General features: G+C 40.6%; 2 protein-coding genes across 3 annotated transcripts in view; one reads left to right on the forward strand and one right to left on the reverse strand.

The window, feature by feature from the left end:
- Positions 1–571: 571 nt before the first annotated feature.
- Positions 572–18,536, forward strand: NFYB (nuclear transcription factor Y subunit beta). 2 transcript variants are annotated; one of them, XM_034987700.1, is made up of 8 exons: positions 572–704; positions 3,241–3,326; positions 9,650–9,743; positions 11,501–11,631; positions 13,406–13,603; positions 14,848–14,929; positions 15,851–15,930; positions 16,861–18,536. In XM_034987700.1, the coding sequence occupies exons 2-8, from the start codon at positions 3,321–3,323 to the stop codon at positions 16,891–16,893; spliced, it is 624 nt and encodes a 207-aa protein (XP_034843591.1). In that variant the 5' UTR covers positions 572–704; positions 3,241–3,320; the 3' UTR covers positions 16,894–18,536. The 2 variants fall into 2 exon arrangements, with proteins under 2 accessions (XP_034843591.1, XP_034843590.1); XM_034987699.1 differs by lacking the exon at positions 572–704 and adding an exon at positions 1,319–1,509.
- The window catches only part of HCFC2 (host cell factor C2), a 67,839-nt gene continuing 48,856 nt past the window's right edge, over positions 1,506–20,488 (reverse strand). Inside the window, exon 18 of the mRNA XM_034987695.1 lies at positions 1,506–1,650. Within this exon, the coding sequence (XP_034843586.1) occupies positions 1,544–1,650 (107 nt within the window). The 3' untranslated portion in view covers positions 1,506–1,543. The remainder of the gene's footprint in view (positions 1,651–20,488) is intronic.

Genomic DNA, 20,488 nt, shown 5'->3' on the forward strand with positions numbered 1-20,488 from the left:
TGAAATCTGAACAACGAATATCCGAGCTCAGTGACCGAGAGGGAGCCGTTGTGCATTTGGCAACGTTTACAGGCACACAAGGAAAACACAAGGTGCTGAAGGCATTGCAGGAGGTGGCCGTCGTGCAAATCCACCCGGTAGCTCGAATGTCGCCCTGGCGGGCGGTTTCTGCCCTTGGTTTCCCCTTCTAAAAAATCGTCGGGCGGGCGAGACGCTTTCACGTGGGGGAGGGAGGGGACGGAAAAGGGAGCGAAGCCTGAGAAATCACGCTTCGCAGAGGCCCGGGAAAACATCGTGGGAAGAAAGCCCGCAGAGACCTCAAGAGCGTGCCCGAGTCCCGGCCCCGGGAAGCCCCCGCGGAGCACGGGGGCCGCCGGCCGGCGCCGCGCGGCCTCTGCAAGACCCTCCCGCCCGCCGCGGCCCGCAGCCCGCTCTGCGGGCAGCAGCTGCTGCGGCCGCTCGGCACCCCGGGCGGAGGCGAGGCGGGCCGGGGGCGGGGCCGGGGCCGGGGCGGGGCGGGCGGGCGCGCGGGCGCGGGAGGCGCGGAGGGAGGGTGTCGCGCCGAGGGAAGCGGCCCGCGGCGGAGGGAGGGGAGGCCGAGTCCTGGAAGCGGAGCTCCGCGCTGGGACTGGTTCCTTCGCAGCCATTTTCTGTCCAACCAAACAGCCGATTGGAGACGGGAGCCAACCAGGGCTGCATTGGAGGTTTGTGTCTCGCTTCGGCCAATGATCGCTCCTAAACCGACTCCACTTTAGCTCGAATGAAATGTCCGTCTCCTCCCGGCGCCGTCCCCGCCGCCAACGCCGCCGCGGCCGGGGCCACTCGCCTCCCTCCCGCCCGCCCTCTCGCCCGGGGCCGGGGCCGGGGCTGGGGCCGGGCCGGCGCCTGCGAGGCCGCTCCCGCTGCGGGCCCGGCCGGGGAGCGGGCCCGGGGCCGCGGCGCGGCTCTTTGTGCGCCGGGCCGAGGAGCGGCGGGCCGCGGGCCAGGCCGCCTCCGGCTCGCCGCCGCCGAGCTCCGGGCCCGAGGCCGAGGAGGGGGCGCCGGGGCACCGCCAGGCCCCCTCTCGGCGGCGCCCCGGCCGGCTCCATTTTGTGCGGGGAGCCGGGCGGGGGGCACTGGCCCGGCCCCGGCTCCGACCCTGCGCCCTTGGCCGGGCTGCCGCGCGGAGCTCCCGGGGGCGCCCCCTCCCGCCCGCTGGCCCGCCGGGGCATGGCGGGACCGGGCCGCTTTGTGTGCCCCGGCGCCCGGAGCGGGCGGGCGGCCGGCAGGCGTTGGGCGCGGGCCCGGGGCCTGGGCGGGCGAGTCGGGGGGATGCGCGCCAGGGGCGGTCGCCACGCACCGGCGGGACTGACAGGCGGCCGGGCGGCGGGGCCGGGGCAGCCCGCGCACCTTCGTGGGGAGGAAGCGAGGTCCCGGGAGGAAGGAGTGGATTTGGTTTCCCCGCAGTCTGGCTTACACGTAGAGAATGCAGCCATCTGGCGGCTTGCTGTCCCTGGACGTGCCCCGAAGGTGGGAAGGAAGCCTTTCGGATTGGACTAAGGTTTTAATCTTCGGTGGGAGGCGGGGAGGATCTGCCGGGCCTGAGGAGCAGTAGTCTTCGAGAACAAAGAATTAACAGAGCACCCACAAGTCGTAATCTTGCCCAAAGTACTGTAACAAGATAATTTAAACAAGGTTAGGTAGCATACGACCTTTAAAAAAAAAAAATAGCATCCCACTAACCCGCATGGACTCCACGGTGCCATGGTTCGTGCCACGAATCACTGGGGTGGTTTGGGCTTTCTTGGTATGGAAACTAATAGGCAAAATAAAGTGGTAAGATAAACTGATCGATGTAAGTGGCATTAATAAATAAGGGTTTTATTTGTAAAGTATTCAAAGTTTAACCAGAATTCCTTAAAAGGCAATTATTCCTTCCCCGCACTGCTCCTGTAGCTTAATTTAAGGATTCTATTGATGCAAAACTCTGGTTGTTGATGCCAAAGAATGGAGGGTGGAGGAAGGGTCTGCTGCTTTTCTTGGATACAAATTTGCATTTCTTCAAACATTAAACAGATGTATGCATTCCCTTGAGCTTTCACATATATCATAACCTGCCTTTAGGAAAATATATACCATATGAGGTGACAGTGTTTATCTTTAATATATTGAATCTAAATATATACTGAGTCAACTATTTGGGTGAGAGAGTGTGGTGAGGTGTGCCCCCCCCCAAGCAAAATAAATATATATAGCTCCATTATTTTAAGTGTACTGAGGATTTTCTTTTTCAAAGACACCCTTAAAACGCTTCTAGCTACAAGGAAGGAATCATCTGGGCAGCTTTGGGGTTAGAAAGAGGACAATATTTAAAAAGAAATTAGACATTGCTTTTAAGATTATAGCAGAGTGGACAATGTCAGCCAGTCTTTGCTGCCTGGACTGACATTTAAAAAATTCAATTCAGTGGCTACAATTTTTTCTTCTGTTTACTAGATTTCATGCTTGAATGCATATCATTATTTTCTCTTCCTTTAAAATTAACACTGAAAGGATATGTTTTTGTTTTGCCCCTCCCCCCAATTTAATTGCTTCACTTGAAGAAAAAGGAAAAGAGCAAATGAGAAATGGAGATTGTAACATTGTAATTGATACCAATTTATTCAGCTATTTATGCCTTACAGTGAAAATGAAGTGCTATTCAGATGCAATTTTAGTCCAAAATGGTGGTGCTTTAAAATGGTAAATAAAGGTCCTAATTTATTGTGTTCCATGTATGTTCTCTGGGCAGCGTGTATCTTTTCAGTATAATCCGAGGTGTTTAAAAGTATTCTGAGATATTCTTCTCCCTCTCTTTTGAGCTTTTGGACTCCTAAATCTCACTCTAAAACATTAAGAAAATCACCACTGAAAAATTAAGTTGGGGTGTTTGTCTTGGGTGTTAATATTTTGAATAATTTGGATGTGTAAATTTTGGTCTCGTGCATATAATTTGGGGTGTTGTGATGAATATTTATGGTGAACATGAATAAATTCAGGGTTATGTTAGGAAAGCAGTTCCTCCCTGCCATAGAATTAACTGTTTTTTGCAAGGTCTCCAAAATATATCTGCCAATTTAAGAAACCTTTATTGGGCGCCTGCTTTTTTGCACTCTGTTGAATAAGAATAGTAGGTGAAATTATACACGCCTTTTAAATTTTTACTAGGAAGAAAGCCTGTAGGCAATACGTTGTTACTACTAATAGATGTTTATCTTCTAGGTTGAAGTTGGGCAAAGATCAGACCCCTTTTTAGAAAGGTGTTCTGAACACCACTGACAATACGGTTCTGACAGTGTTTCATGACAGTAAGTATGTCTTACCATTTTGGTTGTTAATTAGATTTGAACAGTAATTAGGAAACAAAATTATACCTAATGTATACTGGAGATCCCGAGTAGAATGAATGCCCTTCAAGTCTAGACAGATAGTACCTCCATTCACTCATTCCTGTTGCTTCTTTCTTTTTAGTGACTTGCATGTATTGTTTCCTGTGGGCCCCTAAGTGCTGTGGAGGCTACAAGATAAAAAGCCTGTCCCAGCTCTTAAGAGGCTGTCTGTTTTGCTAGAAGGGCTTCAGTGGAACTGAATGCTTAGAAGACAATTCTGCAGGGAATGGGAAATGCTGGTTCTATGGGTGGCAGAGATGAAAAGACCAGTGGTGTGGTAGGCCTGGGTAGTTGCGAATGTCGTGGACTTAGCTTTGAAGGATGAGTGGGATTTGGGTAGGTGGAGGGTATCACCGAAAGCAAAAGCCTGAAGGCAGCGATGAGTAACTGTTGTTTAGGGGAGGGGGAGTAGATCTGCATCGTCCAAGTGGAGATTTCATAGGCTAATTTAGTGAGAGATACCACTTTTCCTGTCTGGATGCTTAGTTCTGGATCTGCTACTGTATTTGTGATGTCAGGCATGTTACAACTTCCTTGAGCCATGACTCATGCCTCAGTCCTAAAATAAAAGAGCTATACCTGGTGATCCTTAAATAAGGCACATTCTAGCACTAAGATTTTTATTAGCCCTGAAGATAGAGTTGGAAACAAGTTTAGTTAGGTTAAGTGGGGGATCCACTCGTGAAAAGCCAAGGAAAAACTAGGTTTGGATTTGATGCTAAAGACTTTTAGAACCATTCCAGGTTTAGGAGCTGTAGAAATGGTGTTTGAGTGAGATCCATCTTAAAACAGTCTGTACCCTGGTAGGTTGGGTAGTAATGCAGTAGCAGTAGAGAAAGGAAGGGCATATCCAGGCAACTTATTAAAGGAGGTAACAGCTTAGGTGGAACTTGGAGGAGATAGAAGAATCTAAGATGACACTGGTATAATGAGCCTGGGAGGGTGGGATCACAGTAGCTGGAAAGCAGATCAGGAGCTCTCATCCACTGCCTCCTTGCAGGACATGGGGAGGGTGAGTTTCATTTTCCAGAATTTTAAGCTGACAGTGATGGGACATCAGACATGTTCCACAGGCATGGCTCGTTGGGAGTGGCAGGCAGGATATGGTTGTAGATTTAGGACTTCTAAGCATAGAAGTGGTATTTAACGAGTTCATTAAGAGAGTGAGGGAAGAAAGGAAAGGATAACCTTGGATGAAACTAACAACTGGGAGGTGGGGAGGAAAAAATAAACCAGGAAAGGATATCGCTTTGGAAATCAAGGGAGAAGAGAGTTTCATGCAGTGGCCGGCACTATCAAGAACAGCCAAGTAGGAATGAAGGCAAGATTATTGGCAACTTCCAAGAGCGGTTTCAGTATCCTGGTGGGGTGGAGAAGCACCTGCCAGGGAGTTGAAATAGGAATGGAGAGATGTGTGAGGACTGTCAGGGTGACAGTGATAGCTAGCCAAGGGTGTGGAGCAGAATTACGGTTTTATGGGTCTGTGTGTACTTCTGTGTGTTCAGTGAGGGAGCCTAAGCATGTTGAAGAAAGAGTGAAGCAGCTGGTCAGGGAGGGCTGAAGATCCATTAGAGGTGAGGATTCTTTGTGTTACTTCTTATCCTCAAAGAGATAAAAAGGAATTGGTCCAGAGAACAGGTGAAAGGGGTTACGCAAGAGAGAAAACCATGCCTGGAAAGAAGGGTGAGAACTGTATTTGAAGGGACAAAAATAATACTAGGTTACATTTGTTGAGTTCTTATTATGTATCGTACACTTTGCTAAGTGCTTTTTTTTTTTAATATATATATTTTTTAATTTATTTATTCGACAGAGAGAGAGAGAGAGAGAAGTGAGAGAGGGAATACAAGCAGGGGGAGTGGGAGAGGGAGAAGCAGGCTTCCCGCTGAGCAGGGAGCCCGATGCGGGGCTCGATCCCAGGACTCTGGGATCATGACCTGAGCCGAAGGCAGCTGCTTAACGACTGAGCCACCCAGGCGCCCCTGCTAAGTGCTTTTTATATAATAACTTCATTTCTCATAGCAACTCCATTTTAAAAAACCCCAAATGGTCTGTCCTAAGGGCCTGTGCTCCTGATCCTGAACCCCAAACCAGGTGCATTGCTTACATCCCACAGATATTGTCCTGGCTTGAGAAGCAACTTTGAATGTTTTTAATATACAATCATTAGACCCAGAATTTAGAGAAGGCAAAGTAAAGATTTAGGCCATGGACTACAGGAAAAACTATTAGGAACAAATACCGTAAAGTACTTGGCATCTGAGATTCTGGATTTAAATCCCATTTACTCTGCCACCTTTGGCAAGTCATTAGCCTTCTATAACCTCAATTTTTCTCATCTGCTTCACGGGGTCAGGAACATTGCATGAGATATTTAGAAAGTGTTCGATAAATGTTAAACCTATTAAAGAGGGAACTATTTCCCACGTTTGTGCACAAATTATTAATGTAATTTGAATACTGCTACATCACGGAATTATAGAATAAAAATGTATTAGCCAGCTGACCATTGATTTCACATAATATTTTAGAGAACAATATCAGTTCAACTAAGTAGTCAGAATAGTCAATAACATTAATTTAATGGGCTTGAACTAGTCTTTGTCCATAGTTATTAGTTCTCTTCGATCTAATGATTCGTCATTTTACCCATTGTCTCGTCACTCTCCTGCATGCCCTTCCCTCTTCGTTGTCTGGCTAAGACCCAGCACTTCAGCTTCTCTCCTCTTCCACCACCTGTGGACCTGTCGAGACTGGTGCCACTGGGAGCCACTGCATGTTTGTGGTCACTGGCTCTAGCTTGGCTCTCGTTGCCCAGTGCTCCCATTCTCTGTCTCTCCAGCTGCAAGTGGAATGAGACAGGAACAAGTGGAATGGTAAGTCCTGTCTCATTCCACTTGCAGGAACCCCAGCAGCATCCCCTTGGTCCTTCTTCTGGTTCATTTTCACTCAGTCACCAGGTCTGTTGATTTGATCTCCTGAAAGGCTCTTTTGTCTGCTCCCCTTGATCTCCACTGCTGTTGTTCTGGACTGACCTGGGGAATGAATGTTCATCATCTTGCCCGAATTCATGCTCTGACTGCAGGCCCATGGTCCTTCGTGGTCTTCTGCCCCCATTCTTGCTCCCCTCTGTCCATTTCTACACTGGACTGTAGCCAGAGTGTTAGCAGAACCAGGCAAATCAGACTCCCCTTTGACTTGCTCTTGTCCACAAGGCACTGCTTGATCTAGCCTCTAGTCCATTCTAGTCCACCAGTACTAGATTTCTGTTTCCTTTGCCTGGAACATTCTTTTCCCATTTTTCCTTGCCTGACTGGTTTCTATCTGTCTTTCAGTCTTAGTTTAAATGTCATTTCCTGGACCACTTCCTTGACTCCCCAGACTAGTGTGGCCCCTTTTGCAATAAGCTCTCAAAGCATATAACAAAACACCTTTGTTTTCCTTAGCACCTGGCACTAGCAATTAGTTAATTGTAATTACTTAATAGCTACATATAACATTTACTGAGTCCTCCTATTACACTATGCTAAGTCTTTCCATGGTAAGTCCTGTCTCATTCCACTTGCTCAAGGTCTCATGGCAAGTAAGTAGGAAGGAATTCAAACCAGGTGATAGGATTCCAGAGCCTGTGCCTTGGAAGTATTAATAGACTACACTCCCTACCCCTTTCCCCTGCCACTAGTTTACGTAATACTTGTCTTCCCTGCAAGATGAGGACAGAGATCTTGTCTATGTTGTTGACTAGGCCACATCCCCAGCACATAGCACAGACCTGATAAATACCAGGTGCTTACTTGGTAAATATTTGTTGACTGGCTTACTCAAAATCTCCAGCCTATTCTGAATATTTTTATAGGAAGTTTAGAGCTTGAAAAAGCCTTTGGGATGTATCTAGCAAGTATCCCTGCCTCATTTCCCCACTCATATTATATATATGAGTGGCTAGCATATTGTGAGCATCAAAGATGAGGCTTAATTTGTTACTAAGTACCTTGGGGATTCAAAGAAGGGGACACTAATTTTGGGTTTGCAGAATAGGGTAAATCAGAAAGATTTCAGGAGGATGGGAGAACATTGGGATTAAAGTATGGGGCAGGATTTTAAGTTGGAAAGATAGAGGAGAGGAAGACAGGGGTGTGATGAAATGACAGAAGAGCTACGGCTTGCAGACCCAAAGAAACACACAGCTAAGCCTGCTCCGTGCAGCTTATCCTCAAGGAGGGAGGATAGGATCTCTGTTCCCCGAGTGCTCTATGCGCCAGACACAGCTCTTTAGCAGGCTCCCTTTCTTTCGTTCTGACAACTCTGAAATACTTTCAGAAGTACTGTTTAGAAGACTGAGGTTTAGAGGCTAATGACGTGAATCCAAATGATAACTTGCTACTAATTCCAGTGCATGACAAGATAATGTGATTTAAACTTTTTGCCTTTAATACTTTTTTTATGTTATATTTATAAATTAATTGATCTCCCAGACAGACATCCCCTGCCTGCCCCGCCCCAACAAAGATTTGTTTCCAGTTATAGGTTCTGAAACAACTACTTTGGTCCTTTCTCCTGAGCTGTGATTTCCCTAATCTCCCTTAGGGCATTGTAAAAACTAGTCAGTTCACAGCTATCCTAATTGAGCTCTCTTTCATGGCTAATAAATCCATCATCATATCTATTAAAGACCACTCTCCTAGTATCTTGTTGGCATTTTAGGATTAAAATAGCATTTTATTTTTGGGTAATGTTTCACATTAGCTGTTTAAGATAGGGAAGATGATACTATTTCCATTTTATATGGAGATAACATTTAATGGGTAGGGATGCTGTTTTCAGGGATCAGCAAGGAGAGTCAGAATCAGAGCTCACTGATGTTGTTTACTACCTTTTAGAAGCCACTAAGAAGTATCAATAAATAGGTACTCTGTACTTGTGCACATTATTAAAGGTAGGTGAATTCTATTCTCTAGCCCCTTAGAAAACTATATAGATTATGGAAATGTATCTTTATCTGCAATGAAATTAGATACCACAGTCAACAGATGTATCAAAGAAATGCCATGTTATTGAAGACTTGGAAACTAGCCTGCTATTTTACTAGTAGATGAAAATCCAACAGAACTGGAGAACATGACGTGGTCCCCAAAGACTTAAGTAGTGCAGTTAATAACATTAAACTTGTTATCAAGGTTCTGGCCCTAGATGAACATGTAGGATCAAGTGTCTTTTTTTGATCTGGCCTGAAAGCATGTATAGATTGTACTTAATTTTTGCTACACTTTTTATTCGGGTAATGCATTTACAAATTTTCCACCCACAAATAGCTAGTCCCTTATTGTTTTTGAATAGTATTATTTGCAAAGCGGAAAGACTTTCAGGATTTGCCATGTTGGTGAAATGGAATGGAGACAGTTCAGGGCTTGTGGTCCAGTTTTCTCCAGGTTTTCCCTCTTAGAATTCTTTTGGCTCTGAGCAAACTTAATTAAGCAGGCTTCTTTTAAAATAGTCATTTTAATTCTCATTCTTGTCTATGGTTATAATTTTACTGTCTATATGCAGATCTCCAATCTCCCTGACCCCTCCTTTTCTTTTTTTAAAAGAATCTCAAGTTTGAGGGCGGGGTGGGGGGAGTGGAACTGTTGAGTAGAATTAGAGGTGATAGGCTGGTTCAAAGTATGGGTGTGCTTTAAGGTTGCATGGACCCAGGTTTGTGCAAGGAATCCATGTTTCCCCTACCAAACAGCAGTTTGAACCAAGACACTGCCCCTTGTGGAACTTCTGTGAGACAGCAGGGAAAGTTTGCTGCAGGAGCAAAATGATTTGCATAGGACTACCAGGCTGTAGCAGGAAAGCGGAAAGAGATGGAAATCGGTGACTTTTAGGTGACTTCTAAGCTGACTTTGGCTTTGCTTGTCATTCCAGGGACAAGCTAGGTTGTAAGTCAGGGTTGTTTGCACTATATGTGAGGATTATGCAATTGAAAAGAAAGAGGTGTGTGTTTTAGATTCATTTCCTTGTTTTGTTTTTCTGTTGGTCTTAATGCTTATCACCTACAGAGGGTAGACAGGGGAATCTTGAATCATTGAAAAATTATCACAAGGTTTTCAAATCAAGAGATACAAATGTTTTCTTTTAGTAAGCTTAATGCCTTTAAAACTAATTGACCCATGCTATGACAGTTTATGAGCATTGACTCTGTTATGTTTTTTAGACAAGTTTTATTGAAGAATATTTCAAAACTTCTCTCCTCATAGATGGATGGCGACAGCGCTACGACAGATGCTTCTCAACTAGGCATCTCTGCAGACTACATCGGAGGAAGCCACTATGTGATACAGCCTCACGATGGTGAGAAAGCCCCCATTAAAGACATTCCCCAGTAGAAACAACTTAGTGAAAATCATATTAATGTGATGTTCTAGGTTAATTTTGTCTTTACAGGAAAATTAGCAATCTTGTGTCAAAGTTCAGTGATAGTCTAAAACAAGGCACTTTTTATTAGAAATAGTCATCAAAAGAGTGATGAGTTCTAGAAAAGAATTCTAGAAAAGAGTTATAGAAAAGTATGTTTTTGGGGCACCTTGGTGGCTCAGTTGGTTAAGCATCTGACTCTTTTTATTGAGAGAGAGCGAGAGAGAGCTTAAGCTCCTGTGCGGGGGGGGGGGGGGGGGCAAGGGAGAGAGAGAGAATCCCAAGTAGGCTCCATGCCCAGCACGGAGCACGACGCAGGGCTTGATCTCACGACCCTGAGATCAAGAGCTGAGCTGATATCAAGAGTTGGACGCTTAACTAACTGAGCCACCCAGGCGCCCCTAAGATATATTTTTTAGGAGGCAGTTGGGGGTGGGTGATTAGTTACTTCATCCTGAAACAGATACACATAAAAATGTAGCTTGAGGCGCCTGGGTGGCTCAGATGGTTAAGCGTCTGCCTTCAGCTCAGGTCATGATCCCAGGGTCCTGGGATCGAGTCCCACATCGGGCTCCCTGCTCCTTGGGAGCCTGCTTCTCCCTCTGTTTCTCTCTCTCTCTGTCTCTCATGAATAAATAAATAAAATCTTAAAAAAAAAAAAAATGTAGCTTGAAAAGAAAAATGTAACTTGAATCAGCGTAAGTGCCTTTCTTTTTTTAATACATAGGAAGAGTACATATTACTTACAGGATACTGCATTTAGTTAAAAAAGTATATTACTGGTACTGTGAAAGCTTCAGTTATATCTGTGTCTATATATTGAGGATTCACTTTTTGTAAGAACGTTGGATCAGTGCTACAGCTTTGTTCAAAAACTTACTACATTAGTATTAATCCAACTGGGTCAGTAATACTCAAGTCCACTTTTTCCATTCTTTTTTTTTTTAAAGATTTTATTTATTTATTTGAGAGAGAATGAGATAGAGAGGGAGGATGAGAGGGGGGAGGGTCAGAGGGAGAAGCAGACTCCCCGCCGAGCAAGGAGCCCGATGCGGGACTCGATCCCGGGACTCCAGGATCATGACCTGAGCCGAAGGCAGTCGCTTAACCAACTGAGCCACCCAGGCGCCCCACTTTTTCCATTCTATATAAACTTGGCTTTGCATAATATAACCTCTTAATCTGGCAATATGCAGGGAACCATAGGTCATAGTCTGTAAGTTTTCTAGCTAAGTTATGTAACAAATATTTATGAGTACTTCTGTGGAAGATGGTATACCAAGTTCTAGGAAGTACACAGAGCTGATCCCTGGCCTAAGGTAGCAGACATCTAATAGGGAGGATGAGAAATGAAAAGAATTATAAAATGTGTCAGAAAAGACACAGAGAGGCACTTTGTGATATTTTGTGAAAGGAGAGATCACTTCTGAAGGCGCCATTTGACCACGGATAGGTAAGGTTTCAGTAGGCAGAGTTGAGGATAAAAGGATCTGAGGCAGCAGGTTTGAAACTAACGAGTAGGTTTCGGTTATGGCTGTGAGAAAAATCATGAAAAGAACTGCTCTCCTCCTCCCTAAAAATGATTAGGACATGAACCAGGATGGTTCTTATCTTAGATTGTCTCAGGTAGTCGTCTCTGTCTTGAAGTAAAGATGATGAGCAACTTGAAACCGAAGTCATTTTTATTTCTTTAGATACTGAAGACAGCATGAACGATCATGAAGACACAAATGGCTCAAAAGAAAGTTTCAGAGAACAAGATATCTATCTTCCAATTGCAAATGTAGCAAGGATAATGAAAAATGCCATACCTCAAACGGGAAAGGTAATGCGGAGGAGACCTTTTTCTAGGGGAGAGGGGAGCGTAGACCCACATGAGTGTGCACTTCTGAAGACGGTCAGCTATTACTGAGCAGCCATTCAGCCTCCCAGCAAGTCCAGCCGCTCTTTCAGTGCCTCACGCTTCGTTACTGAGCAGGACTCCACTTGCAGTTCCCATGTTCCCCTTCCCCACTCGAAGCAGATAAAATAGAATTAAGAATCTCCTTTAAAACAGGTGCATTATCAGAACTATCAGGTTTTGTGAGCATATGGAGCTGTGACTTCTATAATGTTGCAGCAAAATTGGGTCATTTTGGACTGATACGGAAAAAATCCTTACATTTGGAAGGACTATTTTTATATAATCATAAATATTAATGTACATTTAAATTTAACTGGCATGATTTTTTTTAAGTAGTTCTGTCTTGAGACAGACAATCGTATAGACAGTTATTTATAACAACTTAAAAAAAACTCATCACTCTACTCATCACTTGGTCTGAATTAAAAGCCACATTTTTTATATTATTTTATATTGCATAATAAACTTTTTAAATTGTAGCTTATAAAGTGCTTACAAAAGTAATAAAGCTCACAAAGAAATATATTATTAAAATACAGAGCTAAGCCTAGAAGTTCCAATATGAGGAGAGGTCCTCCTCATGTTTTCAGGGGAAATAAAGCACAACTGCTGATTGGTGTTTCTGTCGCTAGGCCTGCACTGTCCAGCACCTCAGGCCACCGACCGCACACGGTTACTGAGCACTTGAAGTGTGGCGGGTCTGAATTAAGATGTGCTGTAAATGTAACACCTACTTTAGATTGTGCAGGCTTAGTATGAAAAAAAGAATTAAAATACCTCAGTTTTAAAGTGGATTCTCTGTTTAAATGGTAATATTTTGGATTTATTGGGCTGAATAAAATATATTATTAAAATTAATTTCACCTTTTTTTAAACATAGCTACTAGAATATCTAAAGTTATGCGTGCAGCTAGCATGATATCATCTTGCCTGCAGCTCTTGTTTACTGGTCTTCAGGATGTAAAAGAGGCCTGGAGGTGAAAGAGAGTGTGTTTCAGCAAGGATTTGTGTTGTTCTGTTAGAAGTGGCTTTGGAATTGCATGCTTTAATCCAGTAGAGTTTCACTTTGAAAGTGGAGTTTGAAAGACACTTTGGAAGAGTTTCACACCCTTAAAAGAAGAATTGCCTTTAAAATGAAGTGGCAGGTGTGTGCTGCTTTTTAATAAACTCAAAACCTGTACCTGACACTTGGTATCTTCAGTAATAAAAATGTCACCAGACGTCATTATTTCATTCCCTTGTAAGCCTTACATGAATTCAGTGTTTTGTCTTTTTAAAATTTTCTGGTGTCCTTAGTTGTGGAAATGCTAGGGCAGAGGAGTGATACCTGAGTCTAGCCCACAGTATACTACATACACCATGGGTCTGATTTTCTTGGGGCACTTGGTTAGTAAGATTTCATCTTTTGGGATGGTAGGGACATCCAGTGATTGCCTTTTTACCTCAATTATACCTGTTTTCTGTGAATAGTTGTCAGGGCTTCTCTTCCTGGTATTCAAGTTTTTATTCTCAATTCTCAAGGGCTGGAACTTTGATAGCGCACATTGTGTCAGTGTAATTAGCAATATCATTTCAAAGATGAAATGTTAACAGCCGTAAACTGAAATTTGTATTCTGAACAGCTTTTATTTTTGTAGGTTGTTAGGAAGGGGATGGTTATATTCCCTGCAAATTTACCTGTGATTTTTCTCTTCAGATTGCAAAAGATGCCAAAGAATGTGTTCAAGAATGTGTAAGTGAGTTCATCAGCTTTATAACATCTGAAGCAAGTGAAAGATGCCATCAAGAGAAACGGAAGACAATCAACGGAGAAGATATTCTCTTTGCCATGTCGACCTTAGGCTTTGACAGTTATGTAGAACCTCTAAAATTATACCTTCAGAAATTCAGAGAGGTAAGTAAAATGCCTTCCATTATGCTTTTAAGGAACTAAGATATACTATTCACTTTAACTTTTTAAATGTATCATTCATCAGAAGAAGTACGTAATCACTTACATTACTGTATTCAAGTAGTATGTCCTTTCTTTTTCCCTTTGTTACTAATGACATCAGAGTTGTGTAGTGTAATGAGTGAGAGCCTGGACTCAGGATTCCAGCCACCTGAGGCTGAGTCCCAGCTCCACCACTGTGACCTCGGGCAGATTATTTAAATACGTTAGGCCTTGCTTTCCTGGTCTGTATAGTGAGGTTAGTAATAGTACCTACCTCCCAGGGTTATTGAGAGAACTAAGTAAAATAATCTATGTAGAGCCCTAGACTCAGCATATAGTGAGCAGTCTGTAATGGTAACACATGCTGTGCTTATTATTAGTTTAAAAGAGGTAGCATCTCAAAGCTTGGGGCCTTCTAGGTAGAAAAAAGGGAATTCTAACTGTATCCCTTTCTTACTGAATTCTTCTGCATTTCCTTTTGGGTTTATCTTTGCCTATGGTATGAATTTTGTGGAAGTAAACTGAGATCAGCATATTTATTTCCACACTCCAGCTTGGGTGTCAGATTCACATTGCTGTCAAAATACTTTCTTTAATGTTAGAATCCCATTGAATTAGTGTTATATGCATCATCAAATGGTTAAAGTAGGAAGAGAATTTGTAAATTCCTCACAGTACTTTTCCAAATTTTTTGCATCACAGAACCTTAGAGTGAACGGATGGAAACTTAAGAGCTCTTTGGTCCAAACTGTAATTTTGATTTAGGAATTTAAGACTTTAAACTTGCTGTTATAGTACTGCCCATTTGGCTAAGAGCTATATATAGAGAGTTAAATGATAATTTGGATCATTTATAGTAGATTTATGAGCTGAATATTTATAGTATTTTGCAGACTACTTCATCTGTAAGTAGATTTCTATTTTCCTTTTGATGTAGTGTGGAATTAGAATAATTTTATTTTTATCCATAAATATTTTAGATTTTCTAGGTCATTACTAACACTGTCTTGTGATGATTACTGCTTATATAAAAAGTTAGCATTTTGAAGGGCCTCTTCATATGTAATTAACCAGAAGTGTAAATAAATACTCTGTGCAGTGTTTGTAATAATAGAAGCTCCTAATTTTAGGAAATAAGCATTCTCATCTAGAAAACAGTTTCTTTTGAATGCCAGTGATTGCTTTTTTGATTTGTCCTTCCCTAGGCTATGAAAGGAGAGAAAGGAATCGGTGGAACAGTCACAGCTACAGACGGACTAAGTGAAGAACTTACAGAGGAGGCATTTAGTAAGCAGTGTTATGATACATTTATGCAACTACATTTGTTCTTCTAAGTCATGTAGTTTGTTAGCCGTTATCAATACTGAATGTAATGGTACTTTGGGAATATCAGCCCCGAGTATTTGGACATAGTACTATTTTGAATAGTTCTTATAAGTTCATGCCTTTATGTTTGAAGTCAGTGAGGGTAAGTGTAGAAATTTAAATTCTGCAGACATTATAATCTTTCACCCATAGTTCTGATTTCCATGGCCCCTAGTTTTTGGTTTAAGATTCACATGAGATAGGAATATTGAGAATTGTAGCTTATAATATAAAATCTTGTGATTTAAATAAATTTGAACTGAAGGGTTTTTTAAGAAATTGCATAGGGGCGCCTGGCTGGCTCCATTTGAGGAGCGTGTGACTCTTTATCTCAGGGTTGTGAGTTTGAGCCCTACGTCAGGTGTAGAGATTACTTTAAAAATAAAAAGTCCTAAAAAAAAAAAAAAAAGAATATTGTCATATTGGTGAAATGAAAGGTCTTTGGTGATTCTAGTTCTCATATAAAATTTATAGGTATATATTTTATATTTCTCAAAAATACATGCTGCTTAGTTAATGTAAGTGTTGCTCCTAGCTAAGCCTCATGATATAGGTCTGCTTATGAATTAGAAACCCCATCCAGTCTGCAGATTTGTACACATGGGCAGTTAGCCCAAGTATATTTTAGAGAAATGAAGATTCAGAAAATTGAAAACTTGCAATAGAAAAAATGTGCTTTTTATGGAGTTTTTTTTCATGCTAAATTTGAGGGTTTATGATTTTGTCCAAGATTACATTGATTAGTGGCAGAATTGTAATGAAAATTAATGACACGACTTTAAGGTTCATACCCAGAGAGTAGATGCAATTCTTTTCCTGCTTTAACTTTTTTTTGTCTTCTAGCTAACCAGTTACCAGCTGGCTTAATAACTGCAGATGGTCAACAACAAAATGTTATGGTTTATACAACGTCATATCAACAGGTAAAATACAACCTTCTTTGTAGTTTAAATTATTATTATTATTTTTTTTTTTAAGATTTTATTTATTTATTTATTTGAGAGAGAGAGCGAGAAACAGCATGAGAGGGGATAGGGTCAGAGGGAGAAGCAGGCTCCCCCGCTGAGCTGGGAGCCCGATGCGGGACTTGATCCTGGGACTCCAGGATCATGACCTGAGCCGAAGGCAGTCGCTTAACCATCTGAGCCACCCAGGCGCCTTGTAGTTTAAATTATTTTAAAAATTGATTTTATCATTGATTTTTATCACAGGTAGTTAATTTCAGCATATTACAGTTGACCCTTGAACAACTTGGGTTTGAATTGCACTGGTCCAATTAATATGCAGATTTTTTACAGTTACTATAGATGTGGTTTTCTCATCCTTAAACATTTACTTTTCTCTAGCTAGTGTTGTTGTAAGAATACAGTATATAATATATATAACATACAAAATATGTGTTAATTGACTGTTTATGTTATTGGTAAGGCTTCTGGTCAACAGTAAGCTATTAAGTTTTTGGAGGGGTCAAAAGTTACATGAAGATTTTCAACTGTGCAGAGTTTGGCACCCCTAACCCCTGTGTTGTTCAAGATCAACTGTATTATTATTAAGGACCTGATAAAGAAGGTTGTTAAAAATTGCTTTCTCAAAATATATAATTGTGTATTCTCTTACTGATTAAAAATATGTACATACATATTCGTATTTGCGTAGATTTCTAGAAAGATGCATGAGAAATTATTAAAGTAGCTCCCTTGGGTAGACAGAATGGAAATTTGGGAGTGGGAAGTAGACTTATTTTTCATTGTCTATTGTTTTTACTCTTTGTTTATATGTATTTTTTTTATAATACATGTTATTTTAAAAATATGTTTTTTCTTTAATTCTCAATTTAAATTTTCTGATCTTAGATTTCTGGTGTTCAACAAATTCAGTTTTCATGATCTGAAGAAATGGTGGCATGGGGAGTGGAGAGAAGCAAAAGAGTCTGTACGATTCCGGAAACAGAGACATTAGAAGGAAGTGACTGGGGAAAAGATGTCTCTTTGTATATTAAATAGCTGTAATGTAGCTTCCTGATGCTTGACTAATTGAGGTGTTAATTGAGAATCTTTTTCATGAATGATTTTAAAGAAAAATTTGGATTTTAAAGGTATTAAAATATTTTTGTTTTGTATGAGAGTTTGTTGCTCTGTATGACTCCTGTATGCATTGTATATTGCAATTTATTACTGTCAGAGATTTGTAGACAGTTTCTTATTTTCATATTGAATCATGTTACTTTTGTAATTCAAGTAAGCAGCTGGGTTAATTCATGATGTTTGCCCTTTTAATAAAATACAAGGGTAGAGTTCATTTTGAATGCAAGTTGCCTTTATTATAAATTTGAGTTTGTCTTGGTTATTATAATATCTTGCATGGTAACCTAGCTAGATTTTTAGCATTTGCCATATTTATTAAAATTAATTTTTTGTAAAACATTCATAGCTTAAGCAGCACCATTTTTAAAAAATGTAATTGAAAAATTAAGTGTGAATGCGGAAGCAAACATTGTCTGCCCTATTAAACCTGGTGCCCATTAACAGTGTTTACACTGTTCATTGTGCCTGTTATAAGATAGTTTTAGTTTATTGGAGCTTTTGTTAAGACCAGATTTGTTTCTGAGTTACATTATTATGAGTGTTGGAATTCATTTAAGTTTAATGTAGTCCTAGTGCTCTTGAAATGGTGCCCTTTTCATTTTTATATGATTTTTCCAAAGCATATCTTCAAATATTATAGTATCCTCTTCCAGAAGAGGAGTTTTATAGTCTGATGGTAAATGTCCTCGTCTTACCTTTTTAATTGAAGTGTCAAGTTTCCTAATTATACTATGGGAACCAAGAAACGTCAGACGTCATTGTGTGTATACAGACCTTTCTCTGCATGGGCGAATGAATGCAGTGGAGAAGAGAGTGAGTGCTGCAAATGGTGTGAAACAGAAGCCCCAACTTCTAGTGGCTGTCTTGATCTTTGCAATAAACTAAACTTAGATAATATAACTTTGTATAATTTAGTAGTATGTACTTGGGTTGTTCCTTTTTTAAAGTGAGGATTTGTATTTTCTCATCTGTTCTTTTTGGTAATTAACCTGAGTGTTTTGGGTTTTTTTAATATCAGCAATTGCTATTGTATGGTTTGCCTAAAAGACAATTTAAATGTCATCTTGGAAGGACACTCAAATTTATAAAATAGAAGCAATTTCGTAGATAACAGGCTGAACAGAAATATTTTACCTTGCCAGATGGAGATTTGGGGGGCATATCTGGGCTAATCTGAGGTTAGTAACTCCCTCACTACCTTCCCATTTAAAAAATAATCTTCATTACAGAAAATTCAAATAGGCAAAAAAAGGGGGGTTGTTAAGCAAAATCAACTATCATCCTACTATGCTGAAATAACCAATGTTAATATTTTGGTAAATATCATTTGTCCTTTTACTTTGCTAAATATGTATATTTTTATAAAAATGGGCTCATACTTGCATACTGTTTTGTAACCTGCTTTTTTCACTTAATAATATATTGTAAACATCTTTCCCAGGTCATTACATAGTCTTTTATTTTTATTCATTTATTATTCTGTTGTATGGCTGAACCATAATTTATTTAATTCTCTATTGGACATTTTGACTATATGCATCTTTTCACAGTTATAAACAACACTTCACTGAAATCTTGTGTACATCCATGACTGTTTTCTTAAAATAAATTCTTAGAAGTAAAATTACTAGGTTAACAGATACACAAAATTTTAAGGCTTTCCATATTTCCATGTTAGTGTATTTCCAAAATAGTTTCCATTTGATCCGGGCAGTATATCAGTATATAACTGATAAAAGCACTTGGTCTTTGTTTATCAGGTTCTTTAAAATTAAAGATTGGGTTATGTTTAATTATCAAGATAAGGAATTAGACACCCTGAAGATTTAATCAATATAAACCAAAACAAATGTCTGAATTTAGTATTGTTGGTAGTACTAAAACTTTAGGTGAAATCAGGTCAACTTTGGGTTATTTGGCTTTTCTCCTCCGAAAGAACACTCGCCTTCTGCATGTGTCAGGTACATACTCTCCTTTTGTGCATGTGGGAGGGAGTCCCGGCTTCTCACGTGGCCTGTGTTGCACTTCACTGAATGTCGTGTTTTCTTCCCCTGGAACTTCTTAAGTAGATAAGCTCCTACATTAACCTAAAAGTGTTTTCTTTATAACTTTGTAGATATTGCTTTTATGAGTATTTGAGAGAGAAATGGGCTTCAGTGACTAAGTCAGAAACAGGACTTGAATAGCTTCTGTCTCTCCCCTCACTGCCTCGTAACAGAGATGCTTTAGTCCAGAGAGAATTATTTTTTTAATGCTACCTTCCAATGTCATATACTTGGGTATGATGATGTATTAAGCTGTTTGTATTTCTTTTCCTCCTACAGTGTAATATCTATACGGTATTTTCCTTTCCTCAAAAATATGCCTATTGCCTGTTTTCTAGATTACCTGAGTGGGTTAAAAGAATACCAGTTACCTTTAATAACACGAATTGACCACAGTTATGAGGGCCAACTAAAAGGATCTCTGCAGCAGTACCAATTAAGCGTGATAAATGAAAAAAATAGTTTCTGCCATTTGCCAAGAATAAAATCTTGTGTACAAGATTTTTAAAATCTATTTTCTCTTTAGGGAAAGTTATTTTATCAACAGTCCAAAACAAGATAATATTTGTTGCTTTATGTGATAAAATACATTTCTGAATCATTCAAATGATATCAGGTGAGATCTATGCCAAAAACTAGGCTATCCTAAATGTATATTTTTGGTTTCTCTGAATTAGACAACTTATATATGTTTATGTAATGATTTATATATATTAGCCTTAAACTCATATAAAGTCATAGTGTATTCATGAGTAAAAAATAGAACAATCTCAACTAATTTTATTTCTTAACGAACTATACTATATTGTCTGAAAAATATTCAGGTTTAATTTATGGTTTCTTTTAGAGCTGGAAATGTTACTTTGCTAACTTCCCCAAGTTCTGCTTCCTTTTGCTTGTTACGCTCCAGTCACCCTGGTCTCTTGGCTCCTTGTGCCATGTTCTTTGCCCCCTCTACCCACGTATACTTCCCTCTGCCTAGAACATTCTTTCTCTTCCTGTGCCTAGCTAAGTCTCGCTCATCCTTCAGGTTTTAGTTTAAGCTTCATCAGGAAAGCCTTTAAAACTTTTGTTACACCTTCATACTAATTACCAAATACAGAAAATATCAGCACCCAAAACTGAGTAGGTTTGTACACAGTGTTTGCTGGCTGCCACAGCCCCTTAGACATTTCTTTGAACAAGACTACATTTCTTTTTATACCTGATCTTAGAGGATTTTAAAACCACAAGGCAGAATTTCTTCAAATCATGGGCCACAGATGGCATTGGGATGGATGCTTTTCTCTGGCTTCTGGCCATCACTTTTCAAGATGTAAACTTGCCTAGTAACAGTTACAGCTGTCTCTGAC

The sequence above is a fragment of the Mirounga leonina genome, unplaced genomic scaffold (genome assembly GCF_011800145.1).
Source record: "Mirounga leonina isolate KUSES-001 unplaced genomic scaffold, KU_Mleo_1.0 Mir_418, whole genome shotgun sequence".
Taxonomy (NCBI): Eukaryota; Metazoa; Chordata; class Mammalia; order Carnivora; family Phocidae; genus Mirounga; species Mirounga leonina.